Source organism: Pseudonaja textilis, chromosome 2 (assembly GCF_049901715.1).
Source record: "Pseudonaja textilis isolate UNSWEBS1 chromosome 2, rPseTex1.2, whole genome shotgun sequence".
In the NCBI taxonomy this organism is placed as follows: domain Eukaryota; kingdom Metazoa; phylum Chordata; class Lepidosauria; order Squamata; family Elapidae; genus Pseudonaja; species Pseudonaja textilis.
The window spans coordinates 231992393-232006452 of record NC_141991.1 but is presented as its reverse complement, the minus strand read 5'-3'; the positions used below and the strand labels follow the sequence as shown (position 1 = coordinate 232006452).

General features: G+C 37.5%; 1 protein-coding gene across 1 annotated transcript in view; it reads right to left on the bottom strand.

Moving 5' to 3' along the window:
• Positions 1 to 12240: 12240 nt before the first annotated feature.
• The window catches only part of ANKRD55 (ankyrin repeat domain 55), a 28652-nt gene continuing 26832 nt past the window's right edge, over positions 12241 to 14060 (bottom strand). The window contains exon 11 of the mRNA XM_087923225.1: positions 12241 to 12808. Within this exon, the coding sequence (XP_087779351.1) occupies positions 12525 to 12808 (284 nt within the window). The 3' untranslated portion in view covers positions 12241 to 12524. The remainder of the gene's footprint in view (positions 12809 to 14060) is intronic.

Genomic DNA, 14060 nt, shown 5'->3' with positions numbered 1-14060 from the left:
GCACAGGACAAGCTTGGTGCAACTAACAAATTTGCAAAGGAAAATAGCATTCGAAGGGAATGAATTACTTCATTTAAACAATTTTCTGACAATTTTCTGGAACAGCTTCCCTTCAGAAGTTGTGGGAGCTTCATCACTGGAAGCTTTCCAAGAAGAGACTGGACTGACACCTGTCAATAATGGTGTAGGGTTTCCTGCTTGGGCAGGGGCTTGGACTAGAATTAGATGACCTACTACAAGGTCCCTTCCAACTGTTATTCCAGTCTGTTCTGCTTTATTAATCTCTTAAAAGGAATCTGGCTATCTTCCGAATGGGGAGAGAAAGTGGGCAAAGGAGGTTCATAGGTGTGTGGGGGAAGCAGGTGTTTGGTAAGGGATAATGTGTTTATGGCAAATCATGGAGGAAGTGATTTGATCTGCAATTAATTGGAATTTTATGGCATTAATAAATCTCAGTATTTGGGAGGAGGACTTACTGCAACACTTTGTAAGGCATCCAGAAATTCAGCTGCCACACCTCCTTAATTAACTCTTTATATTACACAGAAACAAGTGACATATTTTCACAGGAACAAGTGACAAATGGAGCAAGAGCAAAAGGTTTTATAAATAATAAAGGAACATACAGAAAGAGGGAACAGATGTTTTCAGCTGGCATCCTCCTTACAAAAAAGGAGGATGTGGGGGAAGAGAGAAAAAAAACCCACAGAGCTTTAGTGTGTTCCTTGCAGAAGATTTTGCAGCCAACACATTTTATCCTTGCAGAACAACACACTGGCCCAAGTGATGTTTACAGCCTCAGACCACACAACCTCTGGCCTAGTTGGTTCTTGCTGCCTGGGAAAGAACAGGCTGCTTGAAAAAATTGGAGGTGACTGTTTGAGCCTCACGTAACAGAAAAATATATCTTTTATTTTCTTACTGATTTCCAAGGAATCCTAAAAAAACATTGCTAGAAGTTAAAAGGCCTCTGATCTGCTACACCCTGCTTTTAGCACCTCACTGGCTTCATGGGGAGGCAGGAATGTGTCCCCCCATTATAAAGGGAACCAGAGGGGGAATCTACATATCTAAGAGTTAGCTTCCTTTCAGGATTTCACCTCAGGAACAAAGCCCAGGAAAGAGTACCCCAATTTTTACATCTGCCTCGGAAGGACACACTAAAAACCTGCATGTACACCCCCTCCCTCCCAGTTCACACAAGGACCTATAAAACCATGTATCTGGATTCCATTTCCTCTGTAGCTACCCCTAAAACAGATCTTTTTGTTCTTGGGAATAACATGAATCTCTTTTCTTCAAGTATGTTTGGATTTGATTTTTGATTTGTTCTTTTGTCACCCCAGATCGTGGCACTCCAAATTATTCTTCGAACAATGTATGTAGTTGTATTTTCAAATAATTGTTCAGATAGGCTTTACCAGGGGAATGGGGTTCAGGGGTTCCTGCTTCTTTTGAGATTATGAACACAGCTTCAATGTTGAGTGTGTTGCTGAAGTATTGTTTCACTTGCAATTCCAGCTAAGTAGCAGCTGAAAAGGCTTTATCCATTCAGAAGATGGCTCTCATGGAGGATCTAACCAGTTATAAAGCATTGATTTATCAATGTTACCTGATATTCCTCCTAGCCTACTTCTACTGGACTCTTCTCATTTGTACATTGACTTTCCTCCTTACAGCCACACTTACCTTTTAAGAAACTTGGGAGTAGGAAAGCACTCCTGGAAGTGAAATGCAATTGAGGGTGAAGGTTCGATCTCTGAGCTTGTTTCCGAATATTTTGCTACCAGGCTTGGTAATATCTTCAGCAGAGTTTAGGGGATGTCAGTGTCAGTGTCCTTCTGTTGTTCAGGTGTGGGTGTTTCAAGTGAGGTTCTTTTAATGGGTCTTGTGATGAGTCACAAGAATCTCAATTGATACACCTACACCAGAAGCTCTATACACAGAAGAACACTGACACTGACATCCCGTAATCTCCACTGAAGATGTCACCGAGCCTGCAGTGATGGGATTCAAATTTTTTTACTGTTGATTCTGTGGCTTGGTGGATGTGGTGTGGCTTGGTGAGCATGGCAGGGGAAGGATACTGTAAAATCTCCATTCCCTCCCCACTCCTGGGGGAAGGATATTGCAAAATCCCCATTCCCTACCCTACTAATCTGCTTTCCAGCTCCGTTCTCCTGTGCAGGGCAACAAAAGAAGACCCAGCCGATCAGCTGGGACTCGGGAGGCAGAGAATAGATGGGGGTGAGACCAGTCAGAGGTGGTATCGGCTAGTTTTCCCAACTACTCAAAAATTTCTGCTACTGGTTCTCCAAAACTGGTCAGAACCTGCTGAATACCACCTCTGCTAGCCAGCTAACGAAATGTTCGAGAACCAACCCACAAACTCCGAGAACGAACCTTCACCCTCATCCTACTCCTAAGCCACAGATATTTACCACTATTGAAAGGTAATTCTCAATGTTTTATTTTCAGCATATCAGCTTCCTATTTTTTAAACATTTGAAAAATAGAAATTAATGGAAGCAGGTTTCCTTCTGGAAATGCTTGGCACCCTAATCTGCCTTGTTGGCCCTAATTGTATCTTAAGATTTTATTTGCTGCAGGTATCTGTTATGCTTTAGCAAAAGTAAACTAGTCAAAATAAATTCATAAGTTACTTTTCCAGGTACATCAAACCTGGAGATGTATAGACTGTCTGTGCTTCTCCCCCAATCTTGGGTGCATCCTTCCAAAGATTTTGACTGAGTTACCATTTTACTTGGTTTATTTTATGTACATCCTTTCTTTTGGGAAACACTAAAGGTAGGTAACAAATCTTCCTTTTTAACATAACCAAAATTCATTAAATTCTTGGGAACAATGGTAAACACCTTAACTATTTAATTAATTTACATTCAATAACATTTAGATTAAATTAAAACAAAACAAATTTATTATTTTGGGAGTATGATCTTTGGCATGCCACTTAGCTAGTATAATCACCACAGTCTCTCAAAAAAAGTTGTTAACTTTTTATTTAAATGTACTTCCTCAGTTCCATGAACTTGAGATCTTTAGTCATCTCTTTGTATGCCACATGGTGCTTCTTTTCTTGCTGCCTTAAGAAAACACACTAGAAACTGGCTAAATTTCTTGGAGAGAGTAGCCTTCCCTCTGCTCTAAGGTTATGTGTACATAAGGACTAGGTTTCATTTCTCCCTTTTTTGATGCTTCTCTAGAAGCAATCTAGAAGTTGACTGCAATTTAGCGCAAGAAGCCAGAGCAAATGGTTATACATGAGGTAACTGAAAGCTAAAGGTTGAATGTCCTGCCAGTACTTGTTTCAGCTTTTTTCTAGGTTTTCATAATTCTATAGCTAACATTATCTGTGAGGCTTCTCAAGTTGGTTCCTCTAAGCATGCAGTAGTACAGCTCCCTCAGTTGGCCTCATGGGAGCTGAGCCACCTCTGGAAAATGGCAGGTTGGGGAAGGCTGCACGAAAGCTGCAACTGGGATGAGCAAATTCAATTGAGGATCTTCCTTTGTAATTTCACTTGTTGCATAGCTACAGTGGTTGAAGTTCCCTCTTTTGCATAGCTCTCAAAGGTTGTTGCCACCTACATTGCCTATAAGTCACTTCAGTTTCAGCTTATATAACTTTAATTCTGTTGTTTGCACATGGAAGGTGCTACAAACACCTTATGATTTTTGTATTTTTTTCCTGTATTCCTTGTCCAGTCCCAATATTGTAGCAGTTACCCTTACTGGACTGAAAAAATAGCCCAATGTTATTCCAGTAAGGTATCAATTTCCTGCCTCCTTTACTTACCGGATGCTCTTGGCAGCATACATTCCCTTTGTTTTTGTACATTTGGAGTCCTATTTGTTGTACTTGTACTATCATACCCTACATAATATGATACTCTGATTTCCAATTTGTTTATTAAGCTGTGGTCATAAATTCCCAAACAAGCAACTAGTGTCTTGAATCTGTCATTGCTCTAGTTTAAATCTATTTTTGCCATTATTTCTTAGGGGTTTCTAGTTTATGTAACAAGCTTTATAGATATCAACTGTCTCCAAACTAATTGGGAAATCATTGTTTTTGAGAACACAGAGTTGGGCAGAACATTTTTAAAGATTCGGAGAAGTGATGATAATTCAGATACATGGACAATCCACATGTGGTCATTCCTATCATGATTGTTTCCCATCCCATCAATAGAAAGTATCCAACTATCAGAAAAATCATTTCATTAGAAGCCCAGGAGTATGATTTTTATTCTACTTCATGATATCCAATTATTAAGGTTTTCCTAGGATAGGGTGTCTTCCTACTGTGCCTTCAGAGGGATTTGGCTGAAAGTTTAGAAGGATGAAGGACAGCAGCAGCATAGTCAAGAATGAAGCATGAGCTAGAAATGAGCAATTTGGTCCAAGGTGGTTCTGCCTGCTATATCCCTTACCTGCCAAAGAAACCAAATCTTGTCTAATTTAGTAGAAAATATGCTTGCATATATTTTGCAAGGAAGAGCAGATTGAGACAATAATTTAAAAAGTCAATATGTGTGATTTAATCAGTTTAAATTCTGATTGCAATCCTGTGCTTTTATAACAAAAATGGTGGTCTGTTATACTGAGCTATTATCTGTGCTTCACTGCTATCACACTGAGCCACTGAATTTTAGTAGACTCCAGGTTTTAGGAAGTACTGGGAAAGGAACAAGCTATTTATTGTCTGGTATGGTGGCCACATAGACCATTGCAACCAACTGACTCTTGTTCCTATAGTAGGGTGTGCTTTGATTTGTTCCTTACTTGACTTCTTGGAAACCTTTGCTTGAGTCTAGGAACATTGTAGTGTTCCAAGTTCTGGACCAGAATTAGTCTAGAACTTGGTATGTGTTGATTCCTGGATCTTGCTATGCCTTTGCTTAACTATGATACTCTCTTATGCTATAGACTTTGGACCTTTTGGCTATTCATAATCAAATAATCAAATGCTACTCTTTTATGTCAACTCCATTTACAAGAATTCTTTAGGGTCCCATATATTCCACAGGAAACTGTTAGAAAATGTCCCCTCTTCCCCCCTATTTGGTAACTTAAACTATAACCATGCCCATTATAAGAATTACTTTATGTGCAAGCACATTTTTACAGTCTAGTCATTTTGTAGCTGTTTACATGTTATAAACAAAAACTTTTGTTAAAAAGTCCCACATGTGTTCACTGATCTAAAATTATGTCTATTCTTGTTTTATAGTCTAACAGCTCTAAAGTCTCCTGTATGTACATAACAAATTGTAGGACATAACACCATGTGCAAAAGGCACTTCTTTGGAAGTGAAGTGGGTGGGTGTTGTTGACTCACAGGGGCAACGGTTGTCTTCTGCTTGTAAAGCACAGTATAAGTCCTAAGTTAAATGTGATAAGTGAACATGTGAATATGTATGAAAGTGAATTGTACTAGCATTAATTAATGCAGACCTCATTGTCAATAGGAAGGAAATAAGCATTGACTCTTCTTCCTATTTAGTGTGAAAATACATGCTAAAGGTAGATTATGCCCACTTAGCAATTCAACTTCCTTCTAAGAGAAGTTTAAAAGTGTATGTTATGTAGCAAACATTTCCTATACATATTGTAAGATGTTTATTTTCCATCAAAAGGACAGTTTTTATGTTACTGTTATTTACTATTAGAAATCAGATTTTTGCCAAACTTTGGACTGGTTAAACCTGGCCCACTTAAAGAAAGTTACGTAATGCACAAGATTTTTATGGCTCTGCAGAGGTTTCATGATATTTCAAGAGGAAAAGAGAAACTACCTTGAAGTATAGGTAATTATTGACTTACGACCATAATTGTGGCCAGGACTTCTGTTGCTAATTGATGAGGTTAAGTGCCCAATTTTATGACCTTTTTTCATGGTCATTAAGTGACTGTAGCTTTCCCCATTGTCTTTTTTGTCAGAAGGCCTCTGGAAAGGTTGCAAATTATAATGATGTAACCATGGGAAAATTCAATTATCACCAATAAATGCTGGTTGCCAAGTGCCTAAATTTTAATGATGGGATTATGGGAGAAGCTGTAGTCATAAGTGAAAGGATTTGTTGTAAGTGGGTTTTTTTCAGCATTCTTGTAATTTTGAACAGTCGCTAAACATATGGTTGTAAGTTAAGCTGCCATTAAGGCAAAGACACAACTCTTGAACAATAGGCAGACTTGCTCTTGCAAATGTAAACTAAACAGTTAATATTCCCCAATATCCCAAATTCTATGCATCTTTGTACATGTAAAAATTAAAAACTATTTCAGAGAGAGAAATGAGAAGATAGAGTTACATATGAGGATCTCCTAGCAGAAACAAGAGTGTGAAAGAATTCATCCATTTGATGTGTCCTAGACTTGACAGATATGATTTAGTTAGTAGTTTTTCTTGGTGGTTCTTATGCTTTCCCCAGCTATTGCCCATCCAAAATTAAGGCAAAGGCTAGCTCTTAAGTTTTGCCCCATCAGAATGTCAGCAGCAACATTTTTGTACACATTATATGGAATGAGTCCTAGCTGCTCTCCAACAACCCCTGCGTTACCAAATAATTTATGCTCCTTTTTGATTATCAGTCCTATGCTTGCAATTCTACACCTTGTAACTTTAAATTAATAAACTGGACCAGGGCTAGAAAAAGAATCTTTCTCTCTCTTTTTTAGAGACAGTTTCCATATTTTGTAGGATTACTGAAGTATTTCTATCAGCCAGGAAAAAAAATACTGCCCCATGATCCAAAGCATGTTTTTAATAATTTAACTGTCCTCAATAGCTAAACCAGTACACAACAATACACCAGTCTCCAATTATTTCCCAAAGCAATAATCTTGGGTTTAACAGTGGTCAGAGGTAGTATGTTTATGGAAATAATGTTATATGCAGAGAATCTGTATGCTTTCTTCTTTGTACTGGAAATTGAGAGCATTGGTCAACTGGGTTGATCCTTTTGTTGTTTTTCCATCTTTTCCAAGGTTATTTTAGCTAGGGAGAAAGACGCCATCCATGGCCTCCATTCTGCTGTTTAGCACTTCTTTCTGGATTTTGGATATATTAATTTAAAAGCTATTTCATTTCCTCCCATAATACTGGAAGCTTTAGATTACTTTTGGTTAACCAGAAACTTGATAATTTCTGATAGGGACTAGAAAGGCAGAGCATATCTTACAAAATATATCTCTAGTTCTTGTTTCTAAAGTTATATTTACCATATTCACAGGAAAATAAACACAACAGAGGATTAACCAGAAGGATATTTATCTCTTCACATAACCATAGCTTTTTCCAGAAAATAACCCCCCCCCCCAATCTTTTCCCCTTAGTAGAAGCTCAATTTTGGGTTTATAAATTTAATGAGCTCAACACATTTCCAGTATCAGCACATTTGCAGTTTTAGAACCAAACAAAATATTTTCCACTCACTGACTACCCTTCCATCATTATCTCATTAACTTCACAGTGGAAACAAGCTAAAAATCCTTTATATCTTCATCATAGGACTGGCCCTATCACTGCATGGTGAGCAACTGGGAGCTGAAGCCATACATTGGACATACTATTGAAACTGAGAAAGAGAGAGGTCTGAATTGTTTCTCCAAAGTTCCTAAAATGTTGCATACTATGGGAAATCAGAGTGGCTTCTATTCCTGTCACATTTTACTCCCCTGTTGCCATGCTGTTTTATCACCTATCAGGCCAGCTAGCATCTGCATACTGAACAGAGAGGAGATATTTCCTAAACTTTTTTCTGCCAGCTAAATATCTTGAGCGGGTTGTGCTTTGTAACTCTAATCCTATCCCTTGGATCAGTGCCAAAGTCTAGGGTTTAGTTGCAAAATGCAGTTGTTTTTCGTGGAAAGGAGCATTCAGAAAAATGTTAAATGATTCTGAGGAAACTTTTAAAGAACCATAAAATCTACTGACTAAGAGAGTCACATATTTCCAACAATATTTTCTCATCTGACCTTCCAGATACCCCTTCAATTGACAAGTCAAACTTCTCTATGTTTATGCTATCATTTCTCAGCAGGTCTGATGAGAAGGTCATGGATCTTGGCACCAAAGCACTTGCATTTCCTAGAAAATTAATCTGTACTGGAACTGAGGACCACAATCAGCAGTGTAATCACAGCACTGGATGGTTTTTTTTTTTTAGTTTACCACAGCTCAAAATATCAAGATTGGTTTTAAGAACTTTGCCTTTTGGACCATATATTTGAATGCTGCATTCTGGAGCTTGTGAAGGTGAAGACTCCTTAACTAACAGACCTCAAATATGTTTTCAAAGCCAATTTTTCTACCAGGACTGTCATTTTTAAATATTCTATTTTTAACCTACACTAAGTGTCCAAGAGTGGGTGAATAATTTAAGATAAAATGCATGTTCGGTCTGTAGAAGGTCCCAGATTGAAACTCTGGATATCAAGAAAAGCATTTAAAAGGATGTTTCTTATGTTCTAGAAAGAGTGCCATCTGTACTAGGAAAAATGACTTGCATTAGTGTCAAGGATTCATGTTTAGGTATAAAATAATCGGATTCAGCCAGTCTGATATAAGGGAAGAGGTGAAAGGGAGATACAAGGGTAAAAGATTGAAATTTTATTTTTATTTATTTTATTTAATGAATTTATATTGCCGTCTATTTGCCCATGGTGACTCAAGGCAGCTTACAGATTACATTTAAAACAATAAAAACGATCAAAATGAATCAAATAAATTACTATTTCTTTCTTGGATTTTGAATGGAACACCAGCTGACAAGAACAATATAACAAAATCACCTCCCACCCCAGCGACAGCAGATCACATGAGCCATTTAATGGGCTCCATCCTGCTCTGGGTTCCCCAGGCCTGCTGGCAGAATGAGGTCTTCAGTGCCTTCCAGAAGAGTATTAGAGTGGGGGCCATTCTAATCTCTGGGGGAATGATGTTCCAGAGAGAGGGAGCCACCACAGAAAAGGCCCTTCTTCGGGGCCGTACCAGATGTGTCTCCCTCAGGGATGGGACCTGCAGCATTCTCTGCCTCCCCACTCTGATGGGTCGGGTGACGTGAAAAAAATTATATATTTAGAATGGTTGCATCATCCCAGGGCCAGAGGATTGTCCTTTGACCTGGTTCTGGGCCTAAGTGTGGAAAAAATGGGTGTGGTGGGGAAAGGACCACCTGTATTTTATTTCAGTGCTTGATTTGCTCTTCTTTTCTGCTGCTTTTGACTCATGAACATATTCCTGCCAATTGGAACCTGAAACAGAGAATCTTAAAAAGGTCACTAGCCCTTTTATGTAGTATAAGCTCTTTCTCTCTCCCCACCCACCCTTGGATAATGGTGGACTGATTTGTGTCGCCCTATGGAAGCAGAAGTGGTATTCAGTAGGTTTTGACCAGTTCTGGAGAACTGGTAGCGAAATTTTGAGTAGTTCGGAGAACCAGAAAATACCACCCCTGACTGGAGATTTTACAGTATCCTTCCCCTGCCACATCCACCAAGCCACACCCACAGAACCGGTAGTAAAAAAATTTGAATCCCACCACTGTATGGAAGATATGCTTGAGAAATTATATTATAAAAAAGACACTTTCCAGCAAAGAAGGCCAGCAACATATCTTTATATTTGGTCTTGAGATTCATCCAGCACAGAATGTGTGTGTGGATTAGTATGGTTTTCTCCTTGATAGCTTCTTGATTAGGTGGTTTTCTGCTGGATTCTTTACTGTTAATCTCTGGTTATCTGAGTGTTGGCTGATTGAGGGGATGTCATCCGTATAATTTTATCTTCTGCTTTTGGAGGCACTGTAATAGATAATTGATAAAATATCTGGCTCTTCTCTATGAAATATCCAAGCTTTTTTGTAAGATAACTTTGTCTATGTTGTAAGTTGGTGTCCCTGGTTACACTCCATTTAAAAAAAAGATGAGAAAAAGTTAAGAAAGAAACAGAAAAGATCAGAACACATCTCCTTCAGTAGCCAACATTATATATACATACATACATACATACATACATACATACATACATATATATAGGGTTTTTGGGGGCGGGGGGAACAGCTTTTAAATCAGCGTTGACGCCTTTTGTCTGGACTAATATACTGTAATAGTATGTGTAGATGACGTTGGAGGCTGAGGGGAAGAAATGCTGCCTAGGAACAATCAAACGAGAGGTTGAGATGAAGCAGATAAATGTGGCGTCAGGAGGCTTGTACTTTCAGACTTGCAAGATTCTGTTAATGTAGCTTTACAATAAAATAAAATTAGTTTATCTAGCTGTGTTTTCTATCTGGTTGACCTGATAAGGTTGACAATTGCACTTTGCAATTTTCTTGGCAATGGTTTTTTCAGAAGTGGATTACCATTGTCTCCCTCCTAGAACTAAGAGAGAGTGACTGGCTCAAAGTCATCCAGCTGACTTTGTGCCAAAAATGGGATTAGAACCAACAGTTTTTAGGTTTTTAACCATGCCTTAACCACTAAATGAAACTGGTGGTTTTATATATATAGGCTTCCATAAATTACACATACTATATTTATTACAGAGATATAAGTAGGAAAATTATCCTGGTCACTCTTTTGGCTTATTATTTATATATACCTGTAATTATTAAGACATCAGTGGAATTCTTTTATATGTCCTGTCTAAGATCTTTTTCCATGTGATTCTTATAGCCTTTCATTATTAAATCCACTTTCAAATCAGTCTCAGTTATGTTATATAATACTTGTTCCTCTTGCATAGCATCTTTTAAACAGACTGTAGAAGCAGACACTGTTAAATTAACTTCTGGGTGAGTTGTTCAAAAATATCCTTCAATATATCCAATGTTAACATTTTGGTTCATTCTGTATTAGAAAGTGTGAATGTTATCCTTTAACTGTAATCTTTAGTTCCTTCTAGTTCTGCTTAGTGTCTAATTTTTAATGTCTTACCTTATGATGATTTTTGGGAAAGAATTAAAAACAAATCTTTCATGGGAAAGATTATATTGCAAAACCCTATTTCAAATTTATTGCCACCTTAGTCCATTTATAAAGCTCTAAAATTAAAATTCTAATGACCCTTTTGCTGTTTATTCCAGAATTTATTTTAAGTCCTGAAACTTATATTTAAAACTTTTTTTACCTAAGGATTGAAAGAAACTCATCTTATACTATAAAATGTATCAATTCAAACTTTTCTAGTAACTGAAAAGTAGTTAGCAAGCAATTTCTGAAAGTGATTAGGCGCTGTAGTGGCACAGTGATTATAATGTAGTGTAGCAAGTTAACTCTGCTCACTGCCAGTAGTTTGGATCCTGACTGGCTCAAGGTTGACTCAACCTTCTATCCTTCTGAGGTTGGTGAAAAAAGGACCGATATTGTTGGGGGCAACATGCTGTCTCTGTAAACCGCTTAGAGAGTGTAAAGCACTATGAAGTAGTATATAAGTCTAAATGCTGTTAGAAGCTGAAGCTTTTTGCCAGTCATGGCACGAACTGATAATAAAACCCATCAACTTGAAATCAACAAGTCTGGGATGGCAGATAATCCAAGATTGAAACAGGGCCAGCCCTATTGTGACTATTATGTGCTGATTTTCATACATACTTCCTTAAAAAATGGGAAACTGACAAAAATAACAGAAGGTTGGAAAAAAGAGGAACTAATTGTATCCAGATTTGATCCAGACCTGAATGAATCTAGTTTTTTAAGAGCCCTGAAAACTAAAACTGTTTTATGCACAGATTTTTTTTCTCACATTTTTTTGATCATCAGATCTATTTTCAGTTGAAAGTCTGTTGATAAGACTTACGTTTTTATAAGTTGAATAATGGTGTATAAAGTACACATGTAGCTGATGTTCCTTTAAAATGATTATATGGAAAATCCCTAAATGGGTAGATACATGCATTTGTTGATTTCTGCATTTTATTTCTTTGCAATTAAAGTTATTGGAAGAAGAATGCTGTTATTTGTTTCCATGTCATCAATGTTTTCAACTCATGGCTGCTACAATAGCCAATAGTTCTAAGCAGAAGAATTAAAACATCAAGTCACGTTGAAATTGGCGCTTATTTGGAATTGAGAATATAGCAATATTCATTCTCATTATGTCCCAGCACTTATTTTCTCAGGTTGTAATGAAAAGAAAATAAAGTTTAACTTCTACTGAATTCAAAAAACACTTTAGAGATAAAAGGCCAGATATACAGGAATATCATATTTCGAAACTTTTTGTGCTTTGTCAGACTTGTATCGTTTGATTATTTTGCAGTTAGAGCAAAATTTAGGTAGCAAAATTAAGTTGCATTTCCTTTTCTTTGTTTCTCCATCTATTTGCATAGTGCTAGCATGTTCCCAATACAGGATAAAATTAAATGGGTCAAAAAATGGCAGTAATAAATATCTGTTTTTTAAAATATCAGTTTGCTAGCCCTTCAGCAGTGGATTAGAAAGCAAACATTTAGTATTTTTAGTGCTGTTTATTCACGTTTCCATCACGTGGGGCTTCTGCACTAATAGTCACTGAATGAGTCACAATGTGATTGATCAAGCATTTCACTCGTGTAGCTGGATTCTTTCTGGCTTGGAATGGCTGGGAGGACTTTGCTGGTTCTCAGAGGCTCAGTTGATTGCAGTGATAAGAATGAGAATGGAAAGTAAATCTGGGAATGCCCTCCTTTTGTGGACTTGGTAGCAAACATTGGTGGCAAAACAGATGTCTCAGTTCTCAGGGAATTTAGAGACAGTAAATTCATCTCTCTGGCACCTTGAGGAGCATGGTTGCTTGATAGCTGGCCTGAAAGAAAGTGCAAAGAGAGACATCAGAAACAAATAGTAGATAATACAGACTGTGTAAAATGAAGGGAATAACGTTGAAGGCGAGAAAAACGTAAATTTTGTACTAAATGCATGTAACAATCTTAGCTGCATCACTTGCAACACAGACTCATAGTCGGAGGAACCTATTTAGGCCACCAAATCCAACCAACAAATTAAAGCCCCTGCATGACACTTCTGCTTTAAGGTAACTAAAGAAACCCACCTGCTTATTAATTAATGGGTTCCCATATTTTTATCTGTAAAAATACTGCATATTACATACAGATAGTCCTCGACTTACAATAGTTTGTTTACTGATCATTTAAAGTTACAACGGCATTGGAAATGTGACTTATGAGATCATATAATCAAAATGCAGCTGCTTGGCAATTGACTCATATTTATGATGGTTGCAGTGTCCTGGGGTCATGTGATCACTTTTTGTGACTTTCTGGCAAGTAAAGTCAATGGGAAAGTCAGATTCACTTAGCCATGTTACTAATGTAACAACTGCAACAACAACAACACTTAACAACTGTGACACAACAGGTTGCAAAATGGGGCAAATAGACTTAATAACTGTGTCACTGAGCAACAGAAATGTTAGGCTCAATTGTGATCGTAAGTACCTGTGCTACTATGAGACATTTGCTTGTTGTAATTCTTATTTTTCTTACCAGAAAACAACAGAATTATTTTTGTGTGGGTGGGGGCAAGGCACTAACAATATTATTTGAAACAGGGGAGAAGAGAAATAATTTTACAGCCACAGTTGTAGAATATGCACAAAGGAAATACTGTATATTGCAACAGTCTCTGCAGAGCTTTCATTGCCCTTGTATGAATGATGAGCTATTGATAGCTGATACAAATGATGTAAATGAAAAAGAAAGGGCAGGTAATGGATAAAATGGTTGACAACACCTTGAACAAATACAAGAACAAATAATTGAAAAAGAGGCTGACAAGAGTCAAAGTAACTACATTTTATCAGTAAAGACATAAGCATAAGTTTACTGTACAAGATTTTTTAAAACAAAATACCAGAAGACAGTCTTGGTGAAGTGATTGGGTCAGAATCAGAAGTATTAGACCAACCCAGATTGGATTCCGCAGAGTCAGAAGTGACTGTATCAATAATAATAATTTGCTGCACATGTGGTATGCGAAATCGTTGTACCCTGCACTTTGGTTCCTCTTGAAAGTACGTAAGGATAGACTTGAGATGG